This window comes from Xiphophorus couchianus, chromosome 21 (assembly GCF_001444195.1).
Source record: "Xiphophorus couchianus chromosome 21, X_couchianus-1.0, whole genome shotgun sequence".
Lineage (NCBI taxonomy): Eukaryota > Metazoa > Chordata > Actinopteri > Cyprinodontiformes > Poeciliidae > Xiphophorus > Xiphophorus couchianus.
This window is the reverse complement of record NC_040248.1, coordinates 11,116,642-11,133,288: the sequence shown is the minus strand read 5'-3', so window position 1 is coordinate 11,133,288 and position 16,647 is coordinate 11,116,642. Positions and strand designations below refer to the sequence as shown.

At 36.4% G+C, this 16,647-nt stretch overlaps 1 protein-coding gene across 2 annotated transcripts; it reads left to right on the top strand.

Moving 5' to 3' along the window:
• Positions 1 to 2,105: 2,105 nt before the first annotated feature.
• Positions 2,106 to 16,086, top strand: sgk3 (serum/glucocorticoid regulated kinase family member 3). 2 transcript variants are annotated; one of them, XM_028005201.1, is made up of 17 exons: positions 2,106 to 2,340; positions 7,875 to 8,055; positions 8,203 to 8,286; positions 8,422 to 8,494; positions 8,594 to 8,669; positions 9,462 to 9,537; positions 9,711 to 9,760; positions 9,861 to 9,918; positions 10,661 to 10,744; positions 10,830 to 10,961; positions 11,395 to 11,507; positions 13,170 to 13,206; positions 13,554 to 13,640; positions 13,811 to 13,906; positions 14,026 to 14,181; positions 14,811 to 14,900; positions 15,285 to 16,086. In XM_028005201.1, the coding sequence occupies exons 2-17, from the start codon at positions 7,978 to 7,980 to the stop codon at positions 15,453 to 15,455; spliced, it is 1,461 nt and encodes a 486-aa protein (XP_027861002.1). In that variant the 5' UTR covers positions 2,106 to 2,340; positions 7,875 to 7,977; the 3' UTR covers positions 15,456 to 16,086. The 2 variants fall into 2 exon arrangements, with proteins under 2 accessions (XP_027861002.1, XP_027861003.1); XM_028005202.1 differs by lacking the exon at positions 2,106 to 2,340 and having other exon boundaries at positions 7,875 to 8,059.
• Positions 16,087 to 16,647: the final 561 nt, after the last annotated feature.

The window sequence follows — 16,647 nt, the reverse complement described above, 5'->3', positions numbered from 1 at the left end:
CTACTCGAAATTGCCACGTCTCATTTAGAAATTCTGGGATAATAAAAAAAGCACATATTAAAAAATATAATTAGCCCTAAATTCTAAACAAAATATGATTGTGTTGATGCATCGATCGTGCATACTTTAGGTAAAGATCTACGTTAGTCTGACTAAAATTCTGAGTTCATAAAAAAAAAAAAATTACTTCTGGATTTCAGGGATTCATTTTCTAATACTTAAAAGCCAATGAATTAATTTTGTGTAAAATAGTGCAAAATGTCAGTGTTTTGTTATGGTTGCCATTAAAACATGTTGTTAGCAAGGCAGCATGTTGGATTTTCATGTCAGGGTTGGTGAGAAATATCAGTCTTTTCAACTCACAAACAGTGCCCAGGAACCTAAGTTACTTTTCCCAAATTTGAACTCGGTCATTTCAGCTTCTGTGTAAAATGGAGCACATAATTCCAACTGATCCTTCAAACAAGATGTAATTATTTATTCATTTATTGGTATAAATTGTCTGTCAGTTGGGTGGTGCTTGGAAACGTGGTCTTTACTGAGATTGCACATGTTATAAAAATGTTATAGAACCATTAGTCCCTCAATGAATGTACTGCGCTGTCACGCTTGCAACTTATGTTTTGCTGCCATCGTGTGGACACATCCTTAGAGTTTGGATATTCTGAATGTTTGTTTTCTGACAAAAATTTTCTCTCTAAAACACTTTTGGAGTTGTTTTTATATTGTTCAAATGGTAACAGTTTTATAAACAGTTTGAATAATATTAAAAATAGATAACGTATTTGACAAATAGTTAATATAATTTAACAACAACAAAAAGTCAGGTGAACAGTTTGGATGGGCTCTGATTTCGTGTTGTAATGGGCCTAGAGAAAAATTATAATATTGTAAGCGAAGTTCAAATGATATTAACTATTCTATATAAATGTATAATATATTGCATAACTATTTTAGTTCATAGTTCATTAATTAATTTTAATCATCTCTCTTTTTGAAATAAATAGTTAGACATTAAATTCATGTGTCTTAAAATCTCTATGTATGTATGTATGTATGTATGTATGTATGTATGTATGTATGTATGTATGTATGTATGTATGTATTATTATTAGGATTTATTTGTTTGTTCACTATTTTACAAAGTTGAGACTTTTATCCTACAGCACATGTTGTGCCACCGTTCCACCTATAGGTGACACTATTGGTTCCTACAAAACTTCTGCCAATGTTGAGCTTCTTAGAAGTAGAGAGCGGAAATAAAAGTTCCTGTGAGCTGAAAATAAAAGTTCACGTTATTTCGGTCCACAGAGCGCAATCTAAAAAAGTACTAAAGTAAGAAACAAGAAGAAGTAAGTCGAAGTGCAAAAGTTATTTGTCATTGAAATCTTATTTAACAAAATAATATGTGAGACAATATACAGTTTTAGCAGAAGTGGAATAACAGCTTTCTCAATTTTTCTGTCACACTGGACCCTCAAGGATCACTGGTCCGAATTCCCCCTTTAACTCACTAAAAAAAGAATATTGTGAAAAAAGAAGCTTGCTTATCACCAAAACTATTCAAGCCTAAAATATAATCTCAATACAAACTATATTGCAGCAAGCACAGACTTTCCCAATGCTAATGTCAGCGTTCACAGTGCACATTTCTATATATATATACTTATTTTAAAGATTCGGGGTTCTTGAAACAGAAAGCTGAATGTGTACCAAAACACTTTGCACCAATCTGATGATTGAATTACCCAAATAACAGATTAAAAACAATAAATATTGTTGTTGTTGAGCTCATATGCCTATTTATTTAATAATTCAACACCAAAAAAAAGTTCTGGTGCTGAATTAGTTTATTATTTTGTCCATATTTAGTTTTTGGTTAAAATGCAATAAATCCTATTACGCCTATGCTTACACTTGTCTAAGTTTGTAAGTAAATTTCTTGAAGCAGGAATACATTTTAACGTAGATATTTAAATATGTAAAATGCACAAAAGTAACTCTATACATGATTCCTGATTTTATTTTGAAAAACCTCACCGGATGTCCAGTCGCTGCCTGTTTGGTAGTAGCGGTGGGCTGTCGCTGCGCGCTCCCGTGACTAATTTCATTGGAACTTTCTGCTGCAGGAAAAGCCCGATGTTTCCTGCTTCTCTCGTTTGTGAGGCGTTCATGGACAGCCACCAAAACACACCTTTGATTTAAGAGTCCTTCGAGGAGCTTTAGCCTCTCGTCTCACGGACAAATGTCACCTGTTCGGACATTTTAAAGGCTTCAGTTCGAAACGTCACCATTGAAAAAGAAGAGGAGAAACGGACGCAGTATCAAAAATACTGTAAGGTACGTAATGTTCACGTTCAACAATTACCTTGCTCTAGTTTTTAGAGCGTAGTTTCGGCTAACTCTTTTGAGGTAACAGAGTTTACTGCTACTTTATGTAATCGTACAGCTTCGAAATATTACATTACATGACAAAACTGTATTTTAACGGACTCAAACAATGTAAAAGCGGCGGAATTAGCCGCTTTTCTGCCTAGCTTTGACAGCCCACCGAGGATCATACGAGATTTTTTTCTGAATGGGTTGTTATACACACGAAATCTTACTACAGCCTGTTGAATCTCTCATCTACTGCATGTCTTCATTTTCTCTGTCATTTTCGTTTTGTGTGTGTGTGTGTGTGTGTGTGTGGTCAGCTCCTCCCTTCACTGGCTCATTTTCCCTCCCCTGATCTCTGCTGGAGAGACTTTTTCCTCTAATACACGTGATGTGTGTTTAGATTTAAAATTAAGCACCAGGAACAAGTGAAAGATACTCAGACCCTGCCAAACAAGTCTCCTACAGTAAAACTGGAGTAGCTGATCGCTTTTGAAATGTACCACATCCTCTGATTGTGCAGATTATGTTTCAGATGTATAAACCAGCAGCATGGTTCCCTACTAAGATTGTTGATGCAGCTGTGTCAGCCTTGGTCACAGCCCTTTTGTTCACCTGTATAACCACAAACCGCAGTACTCTAGATTGGGAAATTACCTTGCAGACCTACACAAAGGTTCATTCAAGCTCAGGTGGAGGGATGACTCCTGCGAACATCCGTAATTTGCCTGATAATGATGTGCCCATCATCACATTTCACTATGCATAAGGTGTGTGTAGGAAGGTATGCGATGCTGTTTTAGTGCAAGTTCAATTTTTGTGTCACCAGACCACAGCACCTCCCCTTTAAATACTTATACGTCACATGAAAATACTCTTCCTCTGACTATCTGTCCCTTTACAGCTGCAATTTCTCTGTTGTTTTGTTTTCGTTTACATGGTATTGGAAATCTGCCTCTTTATTTTTCAAGTACTTATGGATCCTCACTGCTTATTCCTTGATTTTTACAGGTGGTTGCAAAACAGGAAGAGCTGCCACAATTTCAATTAATCCAAGTTGACTGATACCTGTCTAATTAGAAGAAAAATAATTTAAAAAAATATTAATGTGACCCAATTCTATCAGTAAATAAAATCAATAACGCCACTATGATTTGCTCTGAGAAAAGTGGATATAGGTATTGATCCATCTCAGAAGTATAAATCAATATTTGAATGAACTCAATTCAATATTTCAACCCAAATGTTTAGATGTAAAAAATATTAGAAAAACAAAACAAAACAAAAACTTGATTAAGGTTGTTTTTTTTTAAATCACTATTTGTGAATCTGTTGTTTATAAATCCTATTTGTAGATCTATTAACTATATTGTAAATAAATGAAGAAAAAAAATAGACACGTGATGTAGTTCCAGATGCCCATTAACAGATACATTTGTACATCTACAACTATTTACTAATTGGCTGCACTATCTTTTATTTAAGTGCATCAGAGTAAAGGGGGCTGAATACTAATACACACCACGCTTTGCCATATTTTTTCTGTAAATTTTGATTTGTCAAATTAATAAAATTCTAGAAGAAAACATAGTAGTTTGTGGTTGAAACCTCACAAATGGGATGAAAAGTTCAAGGCATATGAATAATTTTACACACCGTTAAATAATTACAAAGTAGCTGTGCTGAGGAGAAGTTAAATTATCTCCCTGGAACCTGATTTCTGTTTTATACTTTTGATCGCTGGTGCACAAAGCAAGCCGTCATCACCGGGTGCAGCCTGTCGGTATTTACGTGTCGTCCGAGCCGTAACGTCAGGTTCAGGATCAACGATAATGGAGAGGACGGCTGCTTGCATCATGGTTGACCGAGTTCATGCCAGGCAAGCCGCCCAGCTGCACTTCCTCTAACAGAGATCTGTCTCTGCTGCATTTTAATTAGATTCCAACATGAGAACGTAGTAATAACTGTCATCTATTAAACCCAAGGCTTTTTAAACAAGCTAGTTGGATTTGGATTCTTGTCGATGACAGTTTGAGAAATAAAAACGTTAAACGGTAATTGTTTGTTTATTTTCTGAAACAGGTTTTCATCCTGCTCATGCAACAGGTTCCTCCCACAATTCTGCTCAGCTTGCACGCTCACAGCTTTGTTTATCCGAAGCCACATGCCTCGCCGAGCATTCATGTCAGGCCTCCCACCCTACTGTCTCCTCAGCTTCGGTTTTGTGGCTCAAATTCCTCGACATGTGCGATACAGAAAATACCTTTAACGTTTCCGCAGGGTATTCACTGGTGCTATTTCTGATTCTCTGTTGTAGTCGAGCCTCTCTTGAGCCTGTCACCACAACTTAACTCATGTAGAGCTTGAAAAAATTTGGTACAAACAACCTGGTCTATTTCCATTTGTCGTCATTTACCCTCAAAGGATTTGTTTTTAATGGTTTGGGAGTGTTTGTACTGATGGATCAGATTTATATAAGTTACACAAGCACAAGCTCAGGTTATCTGAGACAGTAGGATTTCTGGAATGTTAAAAAGCGGGTCCTACCGATGTGTTCAGAGACATTTCACCATGAAAACAGGAGCAGATGTGAAACAGTCCGGGGAAGTGCCAACCTTTTATTTTATTTATTTATTTTTTTTTACACACATTGCGTGTACCAGCCTCTGTTGTATAAACTTAGAGGGTTTCATAACAGAAATCTGCCTCGGCTTGTCCACTTTAGCTGAATCGTTGAACTGTGTAGAAGTTCAGCTTTCAAGGGAAAGATACTTTGAATATCACACATCTATTTCTATACACAAATGTGAGTCAAAGTGAAACTATAAGGCAGGGTTTACCAGCTCTGGATGAAAAGGCCGTGGACTGGGATCGTTTAAAGACATTTACCTTCAGGATGTGTTCAGGAGCGCTCTGAGAGAGAGACAGAACGTAAACACAAAGACTTTCCGTGTGTTCTGAGCAATCAACAGGGAGGGTTTTTTTCTTTGACAAAAACTATTAAACAAACTGGGGCTGACCTCACTGACATCAAACAATGGACAAGTCAGAACCGTTGACAAAAGGCTTTGTTGCGACGTAGACGTTATACAACTCCGAGGATGTTCTTCTCTGGTTAGGTTGCACAGTGCTAAGAGTCTACAGTACGGCTGAAATCTAATTAGACATGTTCTGTCATTATGTGCTGCTGTTTTTCTTCCTGTGTGTTAATTTTTTTCTGGAGGCTAATTATTCATACCACCGCAGAGTTAGCATAATTAGACATAATATCAATGTTTTGCATCAGCTCATCCCGAGTCAAATCTTTTTTTTTTTTTTTTTTTAATTTTTTTTTATTAGGTTTTAACATCAAAATACAAAATGTACAAAAATATATGAACAAGATATGTAAACTTTTTTTCTATAACAGAACCGAACATAAGTCGTACAGAACACATGGATAAGCCTTCCCAAATAAAATCCAGAGGAATAAGAAAAGAAAACAAGAAAAAACAAAAAGTAGATATGTTAGAAGAAGAAATAAAAAAGACATTAGTCTTGTGTGCAAAGTACAATGCTATAAATATAGGTCTTAATAGTGAAAGAAAGAAAAAAAAAAAAAAAAAAAAAAAAAAGGGGGGGGGGAAGGATTTAAGAAAAAGGTACATCAATGGGTATTAATGACAAAATAAATAATTTGATAAATAATATGATAATGTAAATAAAAAGGTCAGGCAAAAGCTAAATTTAGTTGGGCACCATACGGGACGGCAATGTCTGAACAAAATCAAAAAACGGCTGCCAAATCTTTAAAAATTTAGTTGTGGAACCTCGTAGGGTAAATTTAATCTTATCAAGTTTACTAAAATCCCGAGTCAAATCTGATGACGAATCCTCCTTTATGTTGTTTCGGCATTTTTTAGAAAGACGCCTGTCTCGTTGAAACAAACTTCTTGGTATGAATAATGTTGGGGGCCTAACTGTATGTATTCAGGACTCAAAGTTTATTACACCTCCACAATGAGCTTTATAGTGCATGGCAAATGTACTGTACTTATACACTTCACATTTTATGTCAGGAGCAAACCTAAACATATTTAAGTTAGATTTTACATGCTACCTGCTGAGCCATGTTAAAATTAGGTATAAATTTGAAGTAGAAATAACTAAAAAACTATTCCTGTTCATCTCCACAGCATAATCCTGCCATTAACATACTAAAAGTGGGGAGAATGTGTTGGGTCTTCAGAGATCCGTGTGTTTTTGACTGCAGTTTCTGTTTAACAAATGGATGGCTACTAATCTCAGTGAGTTGCGCAGGATTCTATTTTACTGGAATAACATTAAAAGGGGTCGTAGTGAGAAACAATGTGAAAAAGTTCAAGGGTTCAAAGGGTTTAACAAGGCATTGTATTTAACAGATGAGTATATCAGGGACCACATGTGCGAGAGGAGTGTGGGCGACAGAGTAGGATGAGTGAATGACAGTGGAGGGAGGTTTTCAGAAATTGACTCTAACCTCTCTGCCATATGCAAAGAGGAAAACAGAATAGACTACAATTATACATTAGCAGTGAAAACGTGGAGGGAATTATAGGCTTTAACTGAGGAAGGAGTGGGTTAAACATTTGTCTACCATAACGAGCTCAGCGACTCATTTGTTGCCACCAGTGTGGGCTCATGTTCTTGCTCGAGAAGCTGAAAGGACTGCTGGCCCAGGCTGTTTCTAATACGGGCTAAACTTTAAGCAAGCAGTAGATAAACTGCATTTTTAACAACTGAAAAACTGAAAATGCTAACAATCTGACCTGAAAATATCTCAAACATCTCTCTACCATAATTTCTAAAATTGTACACTGTATATAATGGTGTAAATGGATTGGGTTTAGTTGTGGAAAATTCAATTCAATTACGCATACATTCCAAGTTATCCAAGTCATCAAATAGTATAACAAGCTCATTTATTATTATTATTATTATTATTATTATTATTCAAATTAGCTCAAAGAGTTTCTGCCTAAGGAAAGCCAGCAGATTGCATTGAGTCATTGACTTATGTTTTAACGACCTAGTTAAAGTCTAGACCTAAATCCTACTCGGAGTCAGTGGCAAGACTAGGAAACTGCTGTTTACAAATGTTCACAGTTTTGAATGGAAAAATCTCCGTTTCTAAATGTGCAAAGCTGGAAACTTGAATGAAAGATGCTGACGTTTGTAATTTTATAGTTACAAAAAGTTGAATGTTATTTTTTTTTTTCTTTTAATTTTGTACACGACGGATTTTTTGCTGTTTTGAAAAAAATCTAACCACAGTGCAAGCATGTACATGCACAGGAGGCCTTCAACAGCAGCAGCAGACGATGACTGAATGATAAATCAAACTGATTTCAGTTTTCAAAGTTTTCTTTAGACCAAGTAGGACTCGACAGACACAACATGCTGACATGTATAGAGGTCAGATGAACACCAGTTTCACTTCCTGGATTTCAGAGTGGTCTATTCTCTTTTCTTCTATGCAGCAAAGTCTCAGCATGAGGGTTGGCCACTTGCACACTTGAAGTCTTACCCAGGAGAGCTCATTACTTTACGACTCGGTGCCTCTGAACGCTGACAGACCCCAAGATGCAGGAGCAGTCCAGTTTTCCTAATGTCAGCATTCCCTGCCACAATGAGCAGAGGGACAAGAAGAAGCGCTACACAGTGCGTTGTTTCCATTCCTATATATATGTTTTCATTGGAAATGTCAAAGTGGATCCTTGAGGTTTAGGTTCTCACAGTTTTGAAGCAAACACATGATCAAACTCTGCCATTTGTTCATCTGAAAACCTTTTCTGTTTTTTTTTTCAGGTTTACAAAGTGATGGTGTCTGTTGGAAGACATGAGTGGTTTGTCTTCAGGCGATACGCAGAGTTTGATAAACTATATAACACAGTGAGTCCAATTTTCTCCACAAATAAATGTGCTACTTAGTAAATTTGAGTCTTTGATTGAATTGTTTGCATTTTATCATAATAGCAGCGGTGCTAACTGTATACTTTTTACTTTATGTTTTTCTTTCCAACTCAGTTAAGAAAACAGTTTCCATCTATGAACTTGAAAATACCAGCAAAAAGGATATTTGGGGACAATTTTGACCCAGGTGAGTGAGTGCTAATAAATGACAGCTCCTATAATAGTCAAATTGATGCATTTTGTGTCTATTTTGTTGTTTCTGTTCAAACATGCATCCTACTTACAGAATTCATCAAGCAAAGAAGAGCGGGGCTGCATGAATTCATCAAGCGGATTGTCTCAAATCCTCAGCTTTCCAGCCAGTAAGTGCAAATATATTGGAGGAAATAATAATGTGATGACAACATGTTTTTGTTTTTTTTATGGTGGACGTATTGTGATGTGGAGAGATTGGAGTACCAGGCTAAGCTCCAGATCAAACCTAAAATTGAGTTTTACATTTACACATTCTCCTGACCTTTAATTCATGTAAAGTACAAATAGTTTCTTTCATTCCATCTTCTCCGCCAACTTGGACAAGACAAAACACTTGCCAAACAATAGCTACACCTGTGGATGGAAATGCTCAATCTTTTTATTGGAGTCAGGTTGATCATTAGAAAGGAAGTGGATCAACTCAGCTAAGCTGGAGCGCCTTCTTCCTGTCTGTTTTACTTTATTCAATTTTTACTTTTGAAGGCGTTATCTTTTTTTCTTCATGTTTTCTATTAACATTTGTTGGAATGTTCTTATTTTTTTTAATGAAAATAAAAACAAAAATGTTTGCGATCTTGTTGACCAATTAGGAAACATCTTACTGGCTTCCTGCTATTTTTCACAAATATGTATTACACTAAATGATGTGCAAATTAGTTTCTAACATTGTATTGGACTTTTGCTTGATATGATTGCTGCTCATTTAAAATGAATCTACAGTCTACTCAAATGAAATATTTCTTTTGTCCTGTGTACACTAACATTTAAAAGATTTTTTTGGTGATTTAATATATATTGAACCAACATTTAGTATTACAGTGTTATTATTCAGTTCTGCGTTGTCTAGAGTTTGTTACTGATGTTTTATTAATTTCTTTGTTCCAAATTAAACATGACAGTCCAGATGTAAGGAGCTTTCTTCTAATGGACAGGAAGCACCAACTTTCAGATGCCTCTGAGGATGAGGATGATAAAGTAAGTAAAGACTCATGTGAACAGCTGCATGAAATGTTTGCTTCTAAAACATCCTGTTTAACCTAATAGAATCTCAACATGTTTGTTGAAAGTGTGTGGCTTCTGTCGCAGCTCTCCTCGGTTAGTTATGTCATGGTAGTTAATGTAGATAATGTTTGTCTGGTGTTTAACAGAACAGCGCTACCTCCAGAAACATTAACCTGGGACCCTCTGGAAATCCACAGTAAGTGTCCTTCTTTGGGTAATTTTTGTGTGAAACATTTGTTCCCTTTAGTCCTTCAGGAAGTAGTGACAAACATTAATGTTGTATCTTTGTCTTTCAGGGCAAAGCCTACAGACTTTGACTTTTTAAAAGTTATAGGAAAGGGGAGTTTTGGAAAGGTAGGAGAACCCTGCAATATTGGGAAATATGCAGTCCTTTCAAAAGTGTTCATACACTTTAAACTTTTTTTTACTTTTTGTCACATTGAAACCAAAACCTTCAGAGAAACGTACCCTACTATTATATATTGAACCCCCTATAAAATCTAGGAATGTGTATTGCCTGAAAAGTTACCTAGTTAGTACAGTTTAAATGTGTGTGTAGGGGTGCAGGTGTGCGTGTGTATGTGTGTTAAGGCCTCTTTTAGTCTGATACCTGTAAGTATGATCCAGTGCTAAAAATGCCTCTCATTGTTCAGAGTTATTGAACTGAAGGACCTCTGGAGGCGATGGGTTGAACTGGAGCTTATTTAGAGGTATCAGAGTCAAGGGGGCTGAATGCAAAAGCATGCCACACTTTTTAAATTTATGTTTTATAAGAATATGTCAAAAACAGTTTTCTTTCACTTCACTACTAGACAGTGCTTTGCTTGTTTAGTAGTGATCCCAATAAAATACCCTGAAATGTTAGACAACATGTTGAGTAATAAATAACAAGACATGTTTTTTTAGTAATATTTTGAGGCACCTATGTGTTAAAGTTTATTTAAATGAAAATTGTTTCAGTTTTGTGCTGAGGAACAACTAAGTTTTAGTTCTGTATCTATTGGCCTTTCTATTCAGGAAGTGAGAATCAGTTTGGGAATTACTATGGTTACCTCTGAGTGCAACATCTAACTTGCTTTGTTTCCTTGCGACACAGGTTTTCCTTGCGAAACGGAGACACGATGGAAAATATTATGCAGTCAAAGTTTTACAGAAAAAAGTCATTCTCAATAGAAAAGAGGTAACTTTTCAAATCCGTGACGATCATATGAGCGCATTGGTGTTGCTGTGTTGTAACCCTCCCTGTGAATTATTCTTCCAATCAGCAAAAACACATCATGGCAGAGCGCAACGTGCTTCTGAAGAATGTCAAACACCCCTTTCTGGTCGGGCTTCACTATTCCTTTCAGACCACAGACAAGTTGTACTTCGTCTTGGATTTCGTCAATGGAGGAGAAGTGAGTTGTTTCAGTTAGGAGGGAATGAGGCGCACAAGACTGACTCACATGATTCAGCTGTGGAATGAAGTAACACAGGATAGAAGCACTGAGCAGCTTTGATTGGAATAACCTTGGAGCAGTTATTTTCTGGCTCAAACATCTGCATGTTTGAAATTCTTCTCAGAAATTACAGCATTACTCAAAAAATGACTTTTGACTGTAACTTCCTCTGGAGATTGATGTCAAGTGTGATTCACAGTCTTTTTTTAAGTTGCAATTTGTGACTGTGAGAATGACTAATGGCAGCTTGCGTCTCTGTGAACCTGCCTCTTTTGTGCATGCACACAATCTTTTCAGATGTTAAATCACTACATTTTCAATCTGAATGAAAACAAAACCCTGTATGTTGCTGTGTCCCTGGCAAAAATTCACTGCAACGTTCTCGTTTCAGCTTTTTTTTCATCTTCAAAGAGAACGGACATTTCCAGAATCCAGAGCTAAGTTCTACATTGCTGAAATGGCAAGTGCGCTCGGATATCTGCATTCTCTCTACATTGTTTACAGGTATGCCGAAACAGGCTTTGCTTAGGGCTAAGGTTCTTGTGACATATTTTGTAAATGTACTAAAACAATATTGTCAGTTGACTTGTTCAGTTGTTTTGTTGTGAGTTCATGTGAAAGACCAACACGGGTTAATGCATAGCTGAAGAGCAGAAGACATGAAATGGGATTTCCTAATGAAAATATGAAAGGTCTAGCATGCAATGGCATTTAGTCCCTGTTACTTATATGCTTCTAAATAAAATCTAGTCAACCAGTTGACTGTCAGTGTAAATACAGCTATTCTGTGATGCTTTAGAGCTTTTTATAGAGAACAAACAGCATCTTAAAGACCAAGAAGGACAAAGATAAAGTCCTGGCTGATCCAAAATGCAAAGGCGTTGACCAACCTACCAAGAACTTGTCGATCTAAACAGTCAGGCTAGAAAAGGAAAGATTTACTTTGAGAAGCAGCCAGGAGCTCCACTTCTGAAGGAGCTGCAGAGAGCCACAGCTCAGGATGGGCAAATCTGTTTACACCAAAACAATTGGTCGTACATTCTTCAAATCTGGCTTTTATGGAAGAGTAGCAAGAATAACTCATTAACCTTAACACAAGGTCATGGTGGCATCATGCTCTGGGGATGCTATTATTCAGCAACAAGGAACCTGATTATGTTTAATTGGAAGAAGCATGAAATTTAAGACGGGGCAGTTCTGGCTAAAGACTGGGACAAAGTTCACTTTTCTGCAGGACAACGACCCTAAACATACAGCCAGGGTACAATAGAATGATTTTATATCGAAATGCATCCATGTTGTTCAGTTAAAGGCCTGATTTAATTGATAATCTGCTGCAAGGCTTAAATGTTGATGTTTGCCAATGCTCTCCATTCACTGTAACAGACCTTGAGCTACTTTGAGAAGAACGATTCAGTTTCAGACAAACCCAGATGAGCTGAATGTAAAATCAAAAAACGACTTTGTGTTGGTACATTGTGCAAATTCCCAATGAAATGCAGTAGTTTGTGTTTGTAACATGATAAAATGCGGAATAGGTCAAGAGGTATGAATACTTTTACTCTAGTTACATTAGAAACTAGTTCTGTTGAATTAATTGGTGTATAGAACTGATTATTTGAATGATAACTCAGTCAGCATAGTGGTTAGTGATAGGGATAGTGGACTCAGTAATCAACTAGTGAGCCCCTTCCTCTTCCAACATGACTGTGTATCATGACTGTGAGTTACAGTTTTCAGGGGCCACTATCCCAATATGAACAGTTTGTAAAAGGTTTTCATGTTGACAGGTGACACCGTTCATCTATTAGCATATTTTGTGCATCGTCATGTTGTATGTGGCACATGAAGTTGAGACTAGTTAGTCTATATCTTCTTATTTCTCTTTTGTTCTCACAAATCAGGTATTTTTTAAAAAAATATATCATGTGTACTCTCTTTATTGTTATCTCATCTCAAAAAGATGCAAAATCAGCTCTCAAATGTAGTTAACAGCCTGACCATTTAGTGCCCAGACAGAAGACAATTAGCGCTCAGTGTTTTTTGAGTCCATATTCCAACTTTAGACCGTGTATAGCAGATCAAGTTTGATCAAAATATATTTACATTTCAATCAGATATTTGATTTCTAATAAGAATAATTTATTATTATTATTTTTCCTCCAGAGACTTAAAGCCAGAAAATATCCTGCTTGACCAGGAGGTGAGTGTTAATGTTTTAATTTTTCATTTATGCCCTGCATGTGGTCAATTCTGTGTCGTTCTGTTGGACAGGTTTTTCTTTTGTTTGTGTTTTTTTTTTTTACGTGCTCAGAGTTCGTACTCCAGTTTTCTAGGAATTTGTGCACCCATCTTGTAATTTCCAGCTGGAGGTGATGCATGTGATTGGATTAGGCCTTACTGCGTCATGCGAGGAGACGGTGAATGGGACTGACGGGGTTACGTTGCTGGCAGCGTTCCTGGCAACAATAGAGACAGTGTCAGTGTCTGGGGATAATGAGGTGCTTGTTTGGCACGTTATCTAAAAATGTCCATGTCTTATCTTTGAAGGGACATATCGTGCTGACTGACTTTGGATTGTGCAAGGAGGGCATTTCCCAGACAGATACCACCTCTACATTTTGTGGAACTCCTGAGGTAGCGTGAATGTTTGCTACATATCCTGCAACCTTTACAGAAGCTTTGAGTTAAACACATAAGAATGATTTGCTTTAGTTGCATTTTACAGGGAAAATAGATAGCATCCGCACAAACATTGTCAACTAAAACAAAATATCAAATGTCAAATTTATGTTTTTGTTCTTCAGTATTTGGCTCCAGAAGTCCTGAGGAAGCAGCCGTACGATAACACTGTGGACTGGTGGTGTCTAGGATCTGTGCTGTATGAAATGCTCTTTGGTTTAGTGAGTTTCTCTTCAGTTGTTTTGATCATTCAAGTGTGAAAATTTATAGTCTTCACAAACTGTTGAATCATCACAATGAGTCAGGCTTGCTAACGCTGTTAATTTTTTTTATGCTCTAGCCTCCATTTTACAGCAGGGACACACATGAGATGTATGACAACATTCTCCACAAACCGCTAGCAATGCGCCCTGGAGCTTCCAGCACAGCCTGGTCTCTCCTTCAGGGTCTGCTGGAGAAAGATCGCACACACAGACTGGGCTCCAGAGACGACTTTGTGAGTGTTAATTCACATTTTCTTTTTACTTAAACTTTTTCAGATTTTCATCCTACGACCACAAACGTCAATGTTTGTGGTCAACATAACATAAAATACCATTGTGTTGTATGGTATTTTATGTGAAAGAACCAACACAAAGTGGTATATAAATATTAAAAAAGTTTGTTTTTCGCAGCTCCCTCTGCTGGCTGATATGGGAACAGAGTTTCTGCACAGTTTAGAAAAGTATATAATTTGATTAAAGTTTTTCCCAGAGTCTGGGGAAAAAAACAAAGTATGGAAATATTTCTATTTCTTTTCCTGTTGTCTAAAAGCTGTCCTTCTATCCATTTTTCAACCTTTCATCCAAATGCTTGCCTTTCTTTTTTGTTCCTTTGTTTTCTTTTTTCAGTCCTCCATTCCTTCCTTTGTTCTCATCTTCCTTCTGTCCTTCAGTTTTTTTGTTCCTTCAATCCTTGCATCCTTCCATCCATCGTCCACCCCTTATAAACCTTCCTATTTATGCAAGAAAAAGAGGCAGGTCTGGAAATGTGAGTTTGGAAAAGTATTAAATGTCAACCTCACAAATGTGTAGGAATCCTTTGACAATAGAAAGTCATGATCTTGGTTTATGTCTTTTTTTTCAGAATGAGATCAAAACCCACAGTTTCTTCTTATCAATAAACTGGAAGGATCTTGAAGAGAAAAAGATCCCACCTCCATTTACACCTAATGTGGTAAATATATTATTTACATTTGCCTTGACTGTCTTGTCAATTTTATGCAACTTGGCAATCCCATGTCAGGATTATATGTTTATAACAATTTATTTTGTTTTCAATATAGAAGTAATCAATATCATATACTTACTTAAAATTAGTTGAGCAAAAAATCCAGTTACTATGCTCATGCAGTGTTGTGTATTTCATAATGCAGTGTAACTTACAGGACAAATTTTTCTGTCATTACATTGTGTTTTATGGTGTAATTTCACACATCATTTACCTTATTTTTCAAATGTAATTTAACATCTCTGAGACACTTTTTCCTACTGTCTATCATTACACCTGCTGCATGTATTTTGTTGTTTTGAGCCATGTAATTTCTGAATGTTTTGACAGAGCTGTTCCAGCGATATCGCAAACTTTGATCCCGAGTTCACAGAGGAGATGGTTCCCAACTCCATCTGCTGGACTAAAGAACACTCCATTGTCAACGCCAGTGTCATGGAAGCTGACGATGCCTTTTTGGGCTTCTCCTACGCACCGCCTTCTGATGATTCATTCCAGTGAAACATCCCCAGCTGGGTTCCTCATTTGCCTTAACAATTGTAACATTTCTTTTGACTAAAGGGAAAAAAGTTAGAACAAAGAGGTTTATTTGTCCTGTGAAGCCAAAGCAACCAACAGAGAATAACCTGCATTTAAAACTGATTTTGATTGGAAGAAAGTCTTTATATTTTACCTGTTTTGTATTTATATAAATATATATAACAGATGCTATATTTTAGAATTCAGCTAATGTCCTCACTTGGTAATGTGATTTCAGGTCTTTTCTAAAAAATGAGCCTTAAAATGATCCCTGAAATAAAATCAACAAGCAGGCGTTTGAAAACTTGAACAGTTCACTGTACCTACAAAGAAAGATTCTATCGAGTTTGTCCATATTCTTATCATAAAATAATAAACAAATGCTTGTTGTATGTAGGTTCTACTTGGGGAACAAGTGGATTATAAGCATTTTTGGTAAATTTGTCATGCTAGTTCAGTTGCCTAACAGTTTCTTTTTTTTATACTGAAATGTCTGTTTTTGATTTTATTTCCTTCAACACATCTGCTCATATAATTAGAAATTCACAATACTTGTCTTCAGCTGACATGTACTTCTGCAGTAATGATTAAAAAAACCAAAGGCAAAAGTTTATATTGTGTGTTTATTAGTATTTTTAGCAGCTGATGTAATATTATTTAGTGTATATTCATACAAATGTGACTGAAAATAAGACACGGTCGGTTAAAAAGGGGATCCTGAAAAAAATTTGTGAAAAGGACACAAAAATATTGATACTGAAACAACTCAGATATTAGAAGTATTTACAGCAGAGTTCAGAAAAATCAGATTTGGGATTCATCAGGGTGCCAACCAGGAGTCCCTCCTAATATCTACATGCTTCCACCAGCTCGGGTTGCAACAAATGCTAAGATAAGTAGCTATGCAGGGGACACACAACTCTAGTGCCACCAAGAAACTATCAACCTATTCAAGCAATGAGTACAGGCATGAGTACAAGCATTTCAAACAAGTCAGTTAGAATTGGTACAAAGATATAATTAACATAACTATCCAGCAAGCCATAGTGGACAAAATGTTGGTTTTATTTATTTTCCAATCATTTTTGTTTCTCTTTTTACATCCCTAAACTCAGTATGCTTTCTCATAATTATTATTGCTATTAGGTTAATTTCTGAAGAGACCTTTATGACC